Here is a 17640-nt window from a genome sequence, read left to right as displayed (position 1 = left end):
AATGTGCATTTTGATCTGATTCTGACGAATTGTACTCACCATAAATCAGATTTAAACATTAAAGGTCCCCTATTATACTGTTTTTCATCAATATATCATAGGTCTCAGATATATACAGAACCTGTCTCTGATTGGCTGAAACACCAAACAGATCATTGCAGCATCCCATAATCCCCTCTGTCAGTTACTTTAGATGAAAATAAGGAGCCACTCCCCACGCCCCTCTGAGAGATATTTGGTTAAAAAGAACACAAAGGGGGGGGGGGTACCTTGGTTGGTGATTGGCTAATGGTTACACAAGCCAAAAAATCGTTATGACATCATAAAGTGTCCAAAATCTGATCAGCTCATTTTCAGACAGGTTTTTATATAAATGGATCAGGACAAAAAGAGAATCTTTTTTCCTGAAAATTTCAGAATCTCTTTACACCGAGGGGACACATGTTGATGTAGAGAAGACGTGAAACAGTGGATTTTGCAGAATAGGTGACCTTTAAATCCGTGTGCCAAAATCCAAATTATATGATGATAAAAGACAACAATGTTTTACGCCCACTGACTTTAACCATCATGCATCTCAAGGTTCAAGGCTTTTATTGGTCATGCTTACATAGCTACAGTGTAGATATGACAGTGGAAATCTTAGGTCACAGGCTCCTCCAACAGTGCAACACAATAAAACAGAAAAAATAATGCAAGTAAATACAAAAAGAAAAATAGTAGAAAAGTGGAATAGTGCAATAAGAGCATCTCTGCTTCTCTTTCCTTTGTGTGCTCAATCTTTAAGAGTCTCAAAACCGGTTGCTTTCTCAAAATAAATGCATTATCTACTTCTTGTGTTGAGTCACTTCCTCATTGTGACTTTCTTCCTCATCATTCCTCTATTCTTACTCTCAAGAGCATCATTTCCTTTTCTAACTCCTACAGTACATGACATGACATCATGGGACATTAATCAAAGTTACTTTAGGATGTCCACAGTTTGCACGCATCCAGCTGAATAATAGGTCATTTTACATCATTAAATACTTTAATAACAATATAGGGAAAGCTAAATAAAACATACATGATCAAATTATTGCATATCAAACAATTACAGATGAAACTAAAGAACAGATTCTGCATTTCTTTGCATATAACATAATTACTAAAATAACAATATGAAAATACATACTATAGCATAAGATGAGCAAATCCATCACTGAGCACACAACTATTGTACAGGAAGTCTATCTGTCACGTATTGAGGTCATTTATATATAAAGCAACCACCCAAACATGCTAAGTATAACTTCCCCTTTTTTCTTACATTGCACCACTAGTCAAACGGTACATCAAAATGAAGCTTTTTATATGAATCCATCCTGAAAATGATCATGAAACCATTAACAGAGATTAGAAAAGGTGTGATGGCGTGATTGTGGTTAGGAGATGGTGTCGTAGAGGCTGTTGGGATCATTGGTGGAAGCTTTCACAGTCGAATAAGTCACTGCGTCACCTTCATCTGCATCGTTCTCAATCTTAACCTGGAAGGAAATAGCACAATATAAATGACTGCAGGACTCTAGAAGACAACAGTACGAAGAAACATCATTGATAGGCTACAGTAAAACAGACAACATGACACACACAGTGCACAATGTAATAAAGCACAACAAAAACAATGTGTTATGTTTCTTTACAGACAGCGTACCTCAGCTTTTTTGTTGGTATTCTTGGTGTAGCTGATGGAGGCGTAAGAAACTCCTTCTTCAGGATCAGCCTACACAGAAAGGACAAGATAATAAGTATTCAGTAAGATATTACAGCACATTTTTGTTGTTGATTTGACTTCCCACTTCTGGTTTTACACTCATTTGCTCTTCCTGTGCAGTGCAGCTACACCGTCTAACTTCCCATATTTATCTTTATTGCACATTCTCACACCCATAAGGCCGAACAACCTGAAAGATAATTATGATTTGGAGAAAGAAAGACTTGTTTCAGTGAGTGAACTCACTGTGGCCGGGTTGGTCTCTGGAGAATTCACTGCAGGGTTTGAGGTCTGTCCCTGGACAACAAGCATTAAACACTTCAGTTAATTCACATCGTGGAATAATACAAACACCATCAGTTTAACATATTCAATATATCTTTGAACGTTTCAGAGGACTAACTCTGTTCATTTTCAGGTTCATGTCTCTACTGGGACATGTCTCCATGCTTTAATGTTCAAAAAGCTCTTTATTTTTCTCATGCTGCAGCACCTCTTTTCACCCTCTGTCTGAAACCAGAGCCCAGTCTGCTCTGATTGGTTAGCTAGCCGGCTCTGTTGTGATTGGTCAACCACTTAGAGATGTCCCGCCAATTATCCTATTAGGTAAAATGTATTCCAGCGCAAGCCAATAGTAGCGCATGTGTTATATAGTGAGGTGAGGTGTGTGGGAAAAAAACTCCCTCACGGAACACAGGGATTTTAGCCTTTGCAGACCATTTACATGCACTAAATCCTATATAACACACTACAGGAAAAGATGATTATGATGTCCTGTATTCATTTATGAGGGTTTAATGTAAGGGGCTCATGTTAAATAAGCAAATCCCAAACATTAGTTTACAGCCCTTCTTGCTTTTCCTCCTAATCACTTCCTTTGCCTTAGCGAATGCAACCCCTTTGTTTAATGACAGCACAGTCACTAATGGTTATGAAACACTTGCTTTTTTTCAACTTTAAATAGAAAATGATATTTGAGAACTCACAACACTGTCACTTTTCCGTGCTTCTTTCCCTGAAAAGACAAACAAAAGGGGGTTGACTTTAATTTCCACATTCTACATTTGGTTTTATTAAATAAATGATTGTTTACAAAAAGTGTCATATATGTTTTCTCACCTTTCATTTTCCTCCATGTGATGAAAGCCACAATGGTTGTTAGAAGTGCTACGAGAACCAAAGCCAGAACCATGTACAACCACCAATCTGAAACGATAATAAATGGGCGAAATTTGAGATGAGGTGAATAGCGGAGATACTTACATTACATGTAGATGTTAAAACATGTATTTGTCACTTTATACCAAATCAAAGTTACTTTTGGTACAAAAACTGCATCCCAAAAACTTGTAATCTGCAACTAGTTTCACAAAATAAACCAAAATCACTTATTTAAAGGACCAAATACTAATAATTCTCTCCAGAGATTTCCACCGCAGCTCAAAGTGGAGATGTGAAGCACCACAAAAAAAAACTAAATATTTGAGGTACCATAGAGTAGTTTTGTTTCAGATTGCTGATACTGTCTAGTTTTTACCTGTTTTTTTGATGGAGTGACTTGATGTAACTGTTGGTGTTGTTGATGTTGTTGCTGCTTGTTCGTCCCCATCTGAACAAGATGAACACAACTCTTCAGAAGTAATATGTTTACCATATATTGTGAGGTAATATTTCAACTTAAAGCTCCCATGTCATGCTTTTCCGGTTATTACCCGTCCGTCTTCAGAAGTAATATGTTTACCATATATTGTGACGTAATGTTTAAACATAATTCAATCAGATAAACACCCTTTTTATGTAATTTTTCGTGTAACTTTGAAGTGACTTTAAACAGTTTGATCAAACATGTTCTCACCTGAGGACTGAGGCCTGAAGGTCTGCACTTTGCCATCAGCTGTTACTTCACAAGTAAATAACTCAGACCTTGGTCTGTAACTAAAATGAGAAGTCGGAAATATCACAGAGGCATAGCAGGAAGACTGTGATGTCTCTATCTCTCTGTGATCTTTATCCACATCTTGACCCTGAAGCAGCCACTTCACTGTGTGTCTACAGTCTCCATATGTCGACACAGAGCATTGTAACCACATCCTATCCTTGTCCTGTTGCTCAGTCACTGAAGATGGAGATATTGTGAGAGAAAGATAATAATTAACTTCACCACTGTAATAATAATAATTATAATGTTTTAGTATTTTGCTCTACAGAGAAAGTTTGGAAACATTATGATGTAAATACTCACTGGTAACAACAGACAGGTAAACCTGAGAGTCTGAACCTTGTTGTTGATTTGCTTTGTTGTACTGTCTGTAGGTGTATTGACCAGCATCCTCCTCTGTGACCTTCTTTATAACCAGAGAACAATTCTCTGTAACTCTCAGTCTGTCTGATTTAGCTCTAGCTTCTTCACCAACCTGCCCACCTCTAACCAGCGCTGCTGTGCTTCCTGAATCACTGAAGAACCAGGTAGTACCATTACATTTATCCTGATCATCTATCACATAGTTACACGGCAAAGTGACTTCATCTTCAGCTCTGGCAGAGAGGTAGAGGAGATGCTGTCCAATTGCAGCCCCTGAATAAACAAGAGAGAAATATAAAGAAAGCAGAGGAAAACATTTTTTTAATTTAAGATACAACAAAAGTTTCCCGATGTGTCTAAAAGTTGCCTTCCCCTCGTTGGAAGACAAACTGACCACTTCTCTGTCTTGGTTAAAGGAGGTTAGGTAATAAAGTAATATAAATGATGAATAAATTACCTTTTATAATGTTTCTAAATATATACATGTTGTAGGAATCCTTACCTGTAAACTGAAGCAGCAGAATAAGAAGTGAACACATTTTAATCCGTTTTAACTCGGCCATCGTGTCTCTTGTATTCGTGTAAGTCTCTAGACTGGCTGCCTCTTAAAGAGAAATGTTGAATGTACTTCCTATTATCAGAAATGTGTCACTTCCTCAAAGTAGCTGCGTCTTCTTTTCTCTTATACGTTTCTCGTTAATTTGCCTCTCAGCATCGACTCAGTCAAGATCAGCACATGTCGCTTCCTGTGGGTTTACTGTAACATTCATATAAAAAACATAACCATATAAGCACATTTTCATCTATATCGTTTTACCAGCGGAGGGATGATACCAAGAATATTTAGTAAATCACATTAAAGTTACTTGTAATTCACTTCCAGATTATAAATGACATCTCCTTCCTGTCTAGTGAAAAACACGTATTTCATTATTGGTGATATATTTGTTTTAAACTCATGACAACTTGACTGTTTAGAGTTACAGTACATGGTTGTCAAAGGACAAAGCTACAAACATGATGATTTTATAGAATATGATGCATTGCTGGAGATTAAATATCCAACTATCACAAAAAGGCGGGAAAAAACAAAGACAGGAAGTGACGTCAGAGATGACACAAGGACAGTGTTTTACAAAATAAAACAGGAAGTACAAAGAGCAAGATCATGATAAAGACACTGTTAGTAGGAACCACAGAACACAGTGTAGAATTAAGATTAACATTTATTATTTGCAGATTATATTGTGAACAGGAATAACAAAGAGAAAACTTACTTTCTACATTAAGGCTGAAAACCCATTCAATCACATGGACATCAAAACACATGTTTTAACAGCTAAACTAAATGAAAGTGGATTAAAATGATCTTTCTGCACACAGAGATATTAAAATGAGCTCAAGCTGCTGTAGCTCTAATAGCAATCAGTACATCTTGAAATCAGCTCTGAGACCTTCAGCTGGAAGACAATATAAGGAAGGAAACAAGAGCTAAAAGCTCTTTACAGTGACATCCAGTGGTTTATTAGATCAAGACTAAAATGAAATAATATGTAATTCAGAATGATTATATAATCTTCCACTCCTGATGTGAAACACGATGATAGATGTAGACGTTGTTGATCAGTGGAGTCTGATGGAGGCAGAAGTGTTGCTCAAACTCCATCAGGAGGTCTGATGTTTTCATAGTTCACTGTACCATCATCTACATCATAACGCACCTGAGGAAAACAACATCAACACTGAGTTGGTTACAAAGGAAGAAAACACAGTTCACAGTTTAATCAGCAGACCCTGAACGCACCATCAGTTACCGTCTGATCTGATTTAATCTACTGACTTCTGCACAGTTTGCTTTGAAACTAGATTTCATCCTGCACATTATTCACAGTAACATACACATTGTTTTCTAATACAACTAAACTATTAGCATTGCTAAAAGCCACTAGTGTTAAGGTGGGGAAATCCTCTGTGATGTAATTCAGGGGAATCAGTCCTTTAATCTGAACTCATCATGTTCAGTTGTTACTGACAGGTTCAAAGAGGTGTTGATTCAGATCTATGGTCTCTTTGGAGGCTGTACTTTGTGTCTGTGTTTATCAGTTTATAATGAAGAGACAGTAAAAACACTTCAGTATTTAGTTGTAAAACTCACATTGATTTCATCCATCTGTGTTTGCTTCTCTGAGAGGAAAGAAGAAAAAGTTGACTTTACTTTCCACAATTGAAAAAAAGTTTAAGTTTCATCTGTGAATGTTCTCACCTTTAGTTCTTGTCCATATGCTGACCGCCACAACAATCATTATGAGAGCTGCTAAACCCACAGACACCAGGATGTGCCTCAAGAAACCTGGAAAGACAATATAATTGTTTTAAAGATATATATATTTTGTACATTTATTTATTTTTTAAAAGAAACAGAGATGTTTTGAAATGTATCTACATGTAATCACGTTGAATGCCAATCAGTGCAAAGATGTGATGTGATTTCTTAACAAAATGTATATCATTTAAAAACCAATTAAGTCTTTGATTTAAGAGAAAGATTTTTAAGTAAGCAATATTCATATATAAATATATAAACCAAAGTTGCTTTTGTAACAAAAACTGCATTCAAAAAAACATAATCTGCAACTAGTTTGACAAAATATTCAAATAGATTCTCTCCAGAGATTTCAACTGCAGCTCAAAGTGGAGATGTGAAGCACCACAACAACATACTAAATATTTGAGGTACCATAAAATAGTTTTGTTTCAGATTGCTGATACTGTCTAGTTTTTACCTGAGTTGTTGATGGAGTGACTTGATGTAACTGTTGTTGTTGGTGACGCTGCTTGTTGGTCCTCATCTGAACAAGATGAACACAACTCTTCAGAAGTCATATGTTTATCATATATTGTGACGTAATGTTTAAACTTAATTAAATCAGATAAACACACTTTTTATGTAATTTTTCACATCACTTTGAAGTGACTTTAAACAGTCTGATCAAAAATGTTCTCACCTGAGGACTGAGGCCTGAAGGTCTGCACTTTGCCACCATACTTTACAGCACAAGTAAATAACTCAGACCTTGGTGTGTAACTAAAATGAGAAGTCTGAAATGTCACAGAGGCATAGCAGTAGGACTGTGATGTCTCTATCTCTCTGTGATCTTTATCCACATCTTGACCCTGAAGCAGCCACTTCACTTTGTGTCTACAGTCTCCATATGTCGACACAGAGCAGCGTAACGTCACCTCATCATTGTCCTGATGCTCAGTCACTGAAGATGGAGATATTGTGAGAGAAAGATAATAATTAACTTCACCACTGTAATAATAATAATTGTAATGTTTTAGTATTTTGCTCTACAGAGAAAGTTTGGAAACATCATGATGTAAATACTCACTGGTAACAACAGACAGGTCAACATCAGAGTCTGAACCTTGTTGTTGATTTGCTTTGCTGTACTGTCTGCAGGTGTATTGACCAGCATCCTCCTCTGTGACCTTCTTTACAACCAGAGAACATTCCTCGTTAACTCTCAGTCGGTCTGATTTAGCATGGTTATCAATCTGCCCATTTTCAACCAGAATTACTGAGCTTCTTGAATCAGTGAAGAACCAGGTAGTACCATCACATTCATCCTGATCATGAATCACATTGTTACACGGCAGATTGGCTTCATCTCCAGCTCTGGCAGAGAGGTAGAGGGATCGCTGTCCAATTGCAGCCCCTGAATAAACGAGAGAGAAATATAAATGTTCATTTAAGATACAACTAAAGTTTCCCGATGTGTCTAAAAGTTGCCTTCCCCTCGTTGGAAGACAAACAGACCACTTCTCTGTCTTGGTTAAAAGGAGGTTAGGTAATAAAGTAACATAAGTGATGACTAAATTACCTTTTTTAATGTTTCTAAATATATACATGTTGTAGGAATCCTTACCTGTAAACTGAAGCAGCAGAATAAGAAGTGAAGACATTTTAATCTGTTTTAACTCGGCCATCGTGTCTCTTGTATTCGTGTTAGTCTCTAGACTGGCTGCCTCTTAAAGAGAAATGTTGAATGTACTTCCTTATATTATAAATGTGTCACTTCCTCAAAGAAGCTGCCTCTTCTTTTCTCTTCTACGTTTCTCGTTAATTTGCCTCTCAGCATCGACTCAGTCAAGATGAGCACATGTCGCTTCCTGTGGGTTTACTGTAACATTCATATAAAAAACATAACCATATAAGCACATTAGATACCAGCGGACGAATGATACCAAATACATTTTGTGAAGTAATCACGTTAAAAGTTACTTGTAATTCAAGTGCTCCGCCTCCAGGCCTCTAGGCGGTGCGCTACGTGGAACAGATTGATGTCTGACCAGACATAGAGAGAACGAACGAGAGTGATGGAAAGAAAGTTGATTGAAGTGGACAAAGTCGATATATAAGAAGGTACGTTTTGTTTTGTTTTGATACAAAGAGCGTCATATTTACGCAGCTAGCGTTAGCGTCCCTACAGTAACTACTACACCAGCTGAGGAGAGGAGAGCTTCACGTGAAGAGAAGATAAAGTGAGGGAAGAACATTGTTAAAAGAGATCACAAATCAAGTGCAGGTAAATAACACGGGCCATAGTGAGTACCGCGGAAACATTTAAAGAGAGAGAGAGAGAGACTCTTAGCAGTTTGTTTATATATATGTATTTGTGTCTTTTCAGGCTGCCATGTTTTGTCCTTTCTGTGGCCAACATCTGGGGACAGTTCAAGTGTTCTGTGGCTCCTGTGGCAAACATTTAAGGTTTTTGGCAGAAGTTGAACACAACAGTAAGTTCACTTTTTTTTTATTGTATCTGTTTCAAATGCAAGAAATAAGGATTCGACACACTACTCTGTTTAGAATACTAATTGGCAGATGCATACACTAGTTATCAGCATGAAGGACACACTTTGTCATTGTCTGTTTATGTGAAATATGTAGAAGCCATCATTAAATTGTAGACCAATGCATTAAATAAACAAAACAGCTTATATTATACATTAATAATTGTGTATTAGTTCTATCTTTATAGAGAAAATCATACATTTAGAATCAGATTTTGAGACAGTGAGCGGCTGGGAAAGTCACATCGCCATGGGGCACAAACAGTTGCTATGACATGATGTTTTCTTCGCATTCTCAGGCATTCCATAAGGAGGGTCAGGAACTCACGCTTGGGACCACCAGTGTCCACTCCATCCTCAGTTTGTCCCTCATCATCAGTGAACTTAACTGACGTCGAATGAGAGGGGTCGAATGAGGCACCTTTGAAGCCGCGGATTGCTCCATCCCATACATTGGCTCTATTAATATTGAACCTGCTGCAAGATGTATTTGTTATTTTTGCAGAGAGTTCTGCAACAATGTCCTCCGCAGTCAGGTATTCTGTGCTGGGAAAGACAAAGTGATGTATTGTAATTAGGGCTGTCAAGTTAACGCGTTAATAACGCCACTAATTATTTTAACGCGATTAACGCATGTGTATTTTTTGTCCTCGGCCGCCGTAGTTTCAGAGCGCATCGAGTTTAAAATACCATCTACAAGCTGATGCTGACAGCCCCGCTCCTGCTGCCCGCTTGTGGCAGACCACACTTCCATGCTCACCGGCAGGCCCGGACTGGCCATCGGGAGGACCGGGGAGGGTGTGTGTATGTGTGGCGCGAGCGAAGCACAACTTACGTGTTGTTGTTAGCATCTGGTGCTAGCTAGCTGAGCTAACGGATATAAGGAGCTGTTTCAATGAAAACAGAGGAGCGACATTTCGCCGACAACTGCGCCGAGCACTTGACTTTATGCAGGGAGCCAGACAGCACACTCAGCACGGATAGTGCCGCAACACAGCTCATACACACAGGCATATATGCCTTGAGCTGCACATAGCTCCAACACACACACACACACACACACACACACACACCACACACACACACACACACACACACACACACACACACACACACACACACACACACACACACACACACACACACACACACACACACACACACACACACACACACACACAGTATTGTATTATTGTATGAGAGAGGTTCCAGGTTGAATTGAGGCGAATATTTGTAATGTTCAGAGGTTGTTGTGTTTAATATTCATGAGAATATTTGTCATTGTTCAAATGATAATAAACAAACATAAAGCATAGTTGTCCACTCATATGTTGATAAGAGTATTAAAAAATATCCCTCTAAGGTACATTTAGAACAGATAAAAAATGTGCGATTAATTTGCGATTAATCGCGATTAACTATGGACAATCATGCGATTAATCGCGATTAAATATTTTAATCGACTGACAGCCCTAATTGTAATATTAAATGATGAAGCTAGTAATAACATTTACAGTATAGAATAGAAAAATTAAGTGGTAATAGTAGCAATTAATACCTTTCCTCCATTTTGTCTTCTGGCTCAGACTGGCTATCAATAATGATAGGTGCATACACATTGGTGTAGTTGCTACAGTGAGAAGACAGTTGAATAATTACTTTCAAATACATAATATATGCATGACAGTCATATTTACAAAAGGATGTCGATCCTCTTCCTGTTTTTTTTTTAATACATTGGGTTCTAAACTGACAACAGCACGTTTGGCATACTCCAGCACAATCCTTGTAAACATTTGAAATGGATGCAAGAAACAATATCTGATCTTTGAAAAATATTTGTGGGTGTTTTTTGTATCGTCTTCACTAAGATGTCAGATGTTGTGGGTGTCATTTGGAAATGTATAAAAGTATAATTGTTCTGCTTACTGGCCATGTTACCCACTGTGATTGGAGGCTATACAAACAACCAAATGTACAAACAAAGATACACACCAAACAACTGTGTCACGATGCAACTGTCAACATCGTTTACCTATAGAAGTTGTTCTGACCCGGGGCAGATTGGACCTCTTCCTGGAATGGGGTTGGTGCTCCATCCTATTCTTACCCAGGAAATAAGTGCAATTGATCTAATGGCAGTGTCATTAGCACACAAAGGTATTTATTGATTTCATGTTCATAAATTCAAACCTACATGGTATAATTACATTTTTAATTAGTCTTATCCGATCAGACGCTTGTTGTGGGTGCCTGAGAGGTCTGATAAAGGTAAAAAACAAATATATTCAAATTACTGTACTGTTAAAACATTCTGCTTCTTGTGGCACAAAATAATATGTTGACAATGTTTTATTTTACCCTTGCAAACTGTTGTCGATTCTTGGAGTGCTCACTTTTGGAACATTTGGAATGTCCCACACCTGCATACACACAAATGACTGACTGAAATAAAATAAATTCACTTTAATTAAGAATAAATGCCACAATAAATCCAAACTGACCAAGGTGTCAGAAAGAGGACTGTCTCCAGATGGCAAATTGACATGGACCACACTGTCCTCTTCACTTGAAGATGTTCCAGTGTAACCTAAGAAAAAAAAAAGTGTCATTATTGATACAAGTATAAAATTAAAGATAATTATTCCCCTCCGTCTGTACCTATTATCAAATGTTGGTTTGGCACAATAAACCAACTCCTCTCTGCACCTATACTATATCTATATGATGTCAAGAGTTACATTTAGGTGCACAATGCACAGTGGCGTTTTTATATGTACAAAAGTGGTGGGGCACAAAAAACTTAGATGTCTATATATAAGCTTCTGCAGTGACGTGCAGTGAGGTTCATGGCTGGTGAGGCACTGGCACTGACTCTTCAGGTTTACAAATATTATATTTTGACCTAAACCAAAATATAATATTATTTTCAAAAGCTTTTTTTGTCTGATGCTTCGATTAATTTTAAACAGACAGTTCAACAAAAGGATACCCAAAAAATGTAATTTTATCATTTAAATATTGAATTGTTCTCTCTTAGTAAGATCCCATTTTCAATAAAATGGCGGTCTTACCTTGACTTGAAGATGAAGTCCATTTGCCTATCCTTCTGGACAAACATTTCTATTACTTTTTTGTAAAAGTCCTCCTTATCTTCTTGTAGTTTCAAAAGTCTATCATAAATCTAATCCATAGATTTATGATAAAAAAATTATAAAAGTAGGGTAGACATGTGGATGTTATCCGGCTGAACAAAACGTGCATTTATCAAACAGGTACGTTTCCCACAGATCTTATTTCGAGCTATTTTCTAAAATCCTCTGGAGAAATCTCATTGCTTTTTTGTGCTTACTTCCTGGTTTTAGGACGCGTCACTGCAGCTCTCTTGTCTCCTCTTCACACAGCACACTTTTCGCGGCACACGTACTTACAGCCAATCAGCTCTGAATGATTTGAGATGACGTATGGTGGGGATGGTAGCTCCGTGCCCCTCTGGTCATTATTTTTTTGCCACACACATTACATTACAAAATACTCTGAGCATGCGCAGTGTAGTTTTTACAGTCATCGTTCACTTCACAGCGAGAGGAAGGGGCATAATCAGGTTTTGTCCCACATGGCTCTAAACAGCTCAATAGGCACACACTGTGACTGTAGACACACTAATTAGAAGAACACAGACTAAAACAGCAATGTACAGACGAATCAGATGATTAAACATGATCTTAAAATATATTTTATATATTTTTTTATTTATTTTTTTGCATTTTTGTAATCATTATTTGTAATACTTTCTGCTGACACTAGGTGGGGCTGTGCCCCACCTGCCCCTAATGACCAGTCGCCACTGACAATGCAACAAGTCCTCCAACTCATACGACCAAATGGGCCGATTGTTCAGGCCCTTATTACGACCAAATATGTCGTTTGTTCAAGTGCTTAATACGTCCTATAATTACGTTTTCTAGTGCTCCCGTTGAATGCTCCAAATTGACCAATCCGCGGACTTCCTCACACACACACACTCAATCTTTTCTCAGCTGCAGCTCCGCCGATTTCTAATCCCTGAGACGGCGGGACGCGGCGAGGCTGTGAGTCGGTGTGTGAGCACACACACAAACTCCCAGCCAGGCTGCGGGTGTGTGTGTGTGTGTGTGTTCGGGCTGGATTTCGCTGTGTCTCGCTGTCTCGCAGACGGCCACTGGGCTCATAGGGAGGGGGGGGGGCAGGAGCTCCAACAAGCCGTTTAGGACAGAGAGTGAATACACATACTATAGAGAGATGCTGTATGAGAAACCAATGCGATTTTGGAAAATTGCACAATATAAATCTATTTTAGTAGACCTCAACAATGGAATTATGATCAGTAGAAATGGCCATAACATGGTACCTTCAATCAAAGTTACTTTCCACAGTTTGCACGCATCCAGCTGAATAATAGGTCATTTTACATAATTAAATACTTTAATAACAATATAGGGAAAGCTAAATAAAACATACATGATCAAATTATTGCATATCAAACAATTACAGATGAAACTAAAGAACAGATTTCTTTGCATATAACATAATTACAGAATGAAAAATAACAATATAAAAATACATACTATAGCAAAAGATTTGCAAATCCATCACTGAGCACAAAACGATTGTACAGGAAGTCTATCTGTCACATATTGAGCTCATTTATATATAAAGCAACCGCCCAAACATGCTAAGTATAACTTCCCCTTTTTTCTTACATTGCACCACTAGTCAAACTATACACAGAAATCAAGCTTTTTATAAGAATCCATCCTGAAAATGATCATAAAACCATTAACAGAGATTAGAAAAGGTGTGATGGCGTGATTGTGGTTAGGAGATGGTGTCGTAGAGGCTGTTGGGATCATTGGTGGAAGCTTTCACAGTCGAATAAGTCACTGCGTCACCTTCATCTGCATCGTTCTCAATCTTAACCTGGAAGGAAATAGCACAATATAAATGACTGCAGGACTCTAGAAGACAACAGTACGAAGAAACATCATTGATAGGCTACAGTAAAACAGACAACATGACACACACAGTGGCGACTTGTCATTAGGGGCAGGTGGGGCACAGCCCCACCTAGTGTCAGTAGAAAGTATTACAAATAATGATTACAAAAAATGCAAAAAAAAAAAAAAATATATATATATATATATTTTAAGATCATGTTTAATCATCTGATTCGTCTGTACATTGCTGTTTTAGTCTGTGTTCTTCTAATTAGTGTCTACAGTGTGTGCCTATTGAGCCGTTTAGAGCCATGTGGGACAACACCTGATCATGCCCCTCCCTCTCACTGTCTAAGTGAACGGTGACTGTAAAAACTACACTGCGCATGTTCAGAGTTTTTTCCTATTTAATGTGTGTGGCAAAAAAATAATGACCATAGGGGCACTGAGCTGCCATCCCCACCATACATCATCTCACATAATTCAGAGCTGATTGGCTGTAAGTACGTGTGCCGCGAAAAGTGTGGTGTGTGAAGAGGAGACGAGAGAGCTGCAGTGACGCGTCCTAATACCCGGAAGTAAGCTGCGCATGGCTTCCCTCGACAAAAAAGCAATGAGATTTCTCCATAGGATTTTAGAAAATAGCTGGAAATAAGATCTGTGGGAAACGTACCTGTTAGATAAATGCACGTTTTTTTCAGCCGGATAATATCCACATGTCTACCCTACTTTTATAATTTTTGAATCATAAATCTATCGATTAGATGTATGATAGACTTTTTAAACTACAAGAAGATAAGGAGGACTTTTACAAAAAAGTAATAGACATTTTTGGTCCAGAAGGATAGACAAATGGACTTCATCTTCAAGTCAAGGTAAGACCGCCATTTTATTGAAAATGGGATCTTACTAAGAGAGAACAATTCAATATTTAAATGATAAAATATAATAATAATATTTGTAAACCTGAAGAGTCAGTGCCAGTGCCTCACCAGCCATGAACCTCACTGCACGTCACTGCAGAAGCTTATATATAGACATCTAAGTTTTTTGTGCCCCACCACTTTTGTACATATAAAAACGCCACTGGACACACACAGTGCACAATGTAATAAAGCACAACAAAAACAATGTGTTATGTTTCTTTACAGACAGCGTACCTCAGCTTTTTTGTTGGTATTCTTGGTGTAGCTGATGGAGGCGTAAGAAACTCCTTCTTCAGGATCAGCCTACACAGAAAGGACAAGATAATAAATGTTCACTAACATATTACAGCACATTTTTGTTGTTGATTTGACTTTCCACTTCTGGTTTTACACTAATTTGCTCTTCCTGTGCAGTGCAGCGACACCGTCTAACTTCCCTTATTCATCTTTATTGCACATTCTCACACCCATAAGGCCGAACAACCTGAAAGATAATTATGATTTTGAAAGAAAAGACTTGTTTCAGTGAGTGAACTCACTGTGGCCGGGTTGGTCTCTGGAGAATTCACTGCAGGGTTTGAGGTCTGTCCCTGGACAACAAGCATTAAACACTTCAGTTAATTCACATCGTGGAATAATACAAACACCAGTTTAACATATTCAATGTATCTTTGAACATTTCAGAGGACTGATCCCGTTCATTTTCAGGTTCATATTGTATGTAGTGTCTCTACTGGGACATGTCTCCCTGCTTTAATGTTCAAAAAGCTCTTTATTTTTCTCATACTGCCTGTGCTGCAGCACCTCTTTTCACCCTCTGTCTGAAACCAGAGCCCAGTCTGCTCTGATTGGTTAGCTGTTAGCTGGTCGGCTCTGTTGTGATTGGTCAATCACTTAGAGATGTCCCACCCCTTAGCCTATCACGTAAAATGTATTAGAGCGCTGGCCAATAGTAGCACATGTGTTATATAGTGAGGTGAGGTGTGTGGGAAAAAAACTCCCTCTGAAGGGAACACAGGGATTTTAGCCTTTGCAGACCATTTACATGCACTAAATCCTATATAACACACTACAGGAAAAGATGATTATGATGTCCTGTATTCATTTAAGAGGGTGTAGGGCAGGGGTGTCAAGCTCAATTTCATCACGGGCCACATTAGCATTATGGTTGCACTCAAAGGGCCGGTTGTAACAATATAAATATATAATATATATATAAAAGAATGTATTATATTACATTATTGCCTCTGAATTGGATTATTATCGGATAGGGTAATAACTAACTACGTTTGAAAGCAGAAGTCCAGGGCAAATAATTGCAAGTCTCTTCAGTGTGCATGTCACAAAACGAGATGCATTGTGGGACATGTAGTTTATGGGCAACCTGCTTCTGTAAAGCGGCATGTAACCGTATAATAAACGTATTATATTCTTTGCAAGCTCTTGCGGGCCACATTAAATGAAGTCGCGGGCCGGATTTGAGTTTGACACCCCTGGTGTAGGGTGTAATGCTCATGCATGTTAAATAAGCAAATCCCAAACATTAGTTTACGGCCCTTTTTGCTTTTCCTCTTAATCACTTCCTTTGCCTTAGCGAATGCAACCCCTTTGTTTAATGACAGCACAGTCACTAATGGTTATGAAACACTTGCTTTTTTTCAACTTTAAATACAAATATATATTTAAGAACTCACAACACTGTCACTTTTCCGTGCTTCTTTCCCTGAAAAGACAAACAAAAGGGGGTTGACTTTAATTTCCACATTCTACATTTGATTTTATTAAATAAATGATTGTTTACAAAAAGTGTCATATATGTTTTCTCACCTTTCATTTTCCTCCATGTGATGAAAGCCACAATGGTTATTAGAAGTGCTACGAGAACCAAAGCCACAACTATGTACAACCACCAAACTGAAACGATAATAAATGGGCGAAATTGGAGGTGAGGTGAATAGCGGAGATACTTACATTACATGTAGGTGCTAAAAAAAGAATGTGTTACTTTCTACCAAATCAAAGTTACTTTTGCATCCAAAAACTGCATCCAAAAAAACACGTAATCTGCAACTAGTTTTCACAAAATAAACCAAAAACACTTATTTAAAGGACCAAATACTAATTCTCTCCAGTGATTTCCACCGCAGCCCAAAGTGGAGATGTGAAGCATCAAAACAACATTCGAAATATTTGAGGTACCATAGAGTAGTTTTGTTTAAGATTGCTGATACTGTCTAGTTGTTACCTGATGTAATTGGTGTTGTTGTTGCTGCTTGTTTGTCCTCACCTGAACAAGATGAACACAACTCTTCAGAAGTAATATGTTTACCATATATTGTGACATAATGTTTAAACTTAATTAAATCAGATAAACACACTTTTTATGCAATTTTTCACATCACTTTGAAGTGACTTTAAACAGTTTGATCAAACATGTTCTCACCTGAGGACTGAGGCCTGAAGGTCTGCACTTTGCCATCAGCTGTTACTGCACAAGTAAATAACTTAGACCTTGGTGTGTAACTATAATGAGAAGTCAGAAATATCACAGAGGCAGAGCAGGAAGACTGTGATGTCTTTATCTCTCTGTGATCTTTATCCACATCTTGACCCTGAAGCAGCCACTTCACTCTGTGTCTACAGTCTCCATATGTCGTCACAGAGCAGCGTAACCACATCCTATAATTGTCCTGTTGTTCAGTCACTGAAGATGGAGATATTGTGAGAGAAAGACAACAACAGTAAAAATAACTTCATCACTGTAATAATAATAACTATTGTAATGTTTTAGTATTTTGCTCTACAGAGAAAGTTTGGAAACATTCTGAT

General features: G+C 37.9%; 1 protein-coding gene across 6 annotated transcripts in view; it reads right to left on the bottom strand.

Moving 5' to 3' along the window:
- Positions 1 to 556: 556 nt before the first annotated feature.
- LOC117482507 overlaps positions 557 to 17640 on the bottom strand; it is a 51399-nt gene continuing 34315 nt past the window's right edge. For 2 of the 6 annotated variants that reach the window (XM_034130594.1, XM_034130595.1), the window contains exons 9-13: positions 15351 to 15401; positions 15046 to 15114; positions 2000 to 2050; positions 1694 to 1762; positions 557 to 1526 (exon numbers count right to left, since the gene is read on the bottom strand). In XM_034130594.1, coding sequence (XP_033986485.1) covers positions 1425 to 1526; positions 1694 to 1762; positions 2000 to 2050; positions 15046 to 15114; positions 15351 to 15401 — 342 coding nt within the window. In that variant the 3' untranslated portion in view covers positions 557 to 1424. Of the gene's footprint in view, positions 1527 to 1693; positions 1763 to 1999; positions 2051 to 2739; positions 2769 to 2872; positions 2960 to 3290; positions 3363 to 3608; positions 3870 to 3995; positions 4329 to 4557; positions 4642 to 7447; positions 7775 to 7984; positions 8106 to 13354; positions 13869 to 15045; positions 15115 to 15350; positions 15402 to 16505; positions 16535 to 16638; positions 16726 to 17640 lie in introns of those variants that run through there. The other 4 variants (XM_034130599.1, XM_034130596.1, XM_034130600.1 and 1 more) reach the window with 4 other exon arrangements.

This window comes from Trematomus bernacchii, unplaced genomic scaffold (assembly GCF_902827165.1).
Source record: "Trematomus bernacchii unplaced genomic scaffold, fTreBer1.1, whole genome shotgun sequence".
In the NCBI taxonomy this organism is placed as follows: Eukaryota; Metazoa; Chordata; class Actinopteri; order Perciformes; family Nototheniidae; genus Trematomus; species Trematomus bernacchii.
This window is presented reverse-complemented; position numbering and strand designations above follow the sequence as displayed.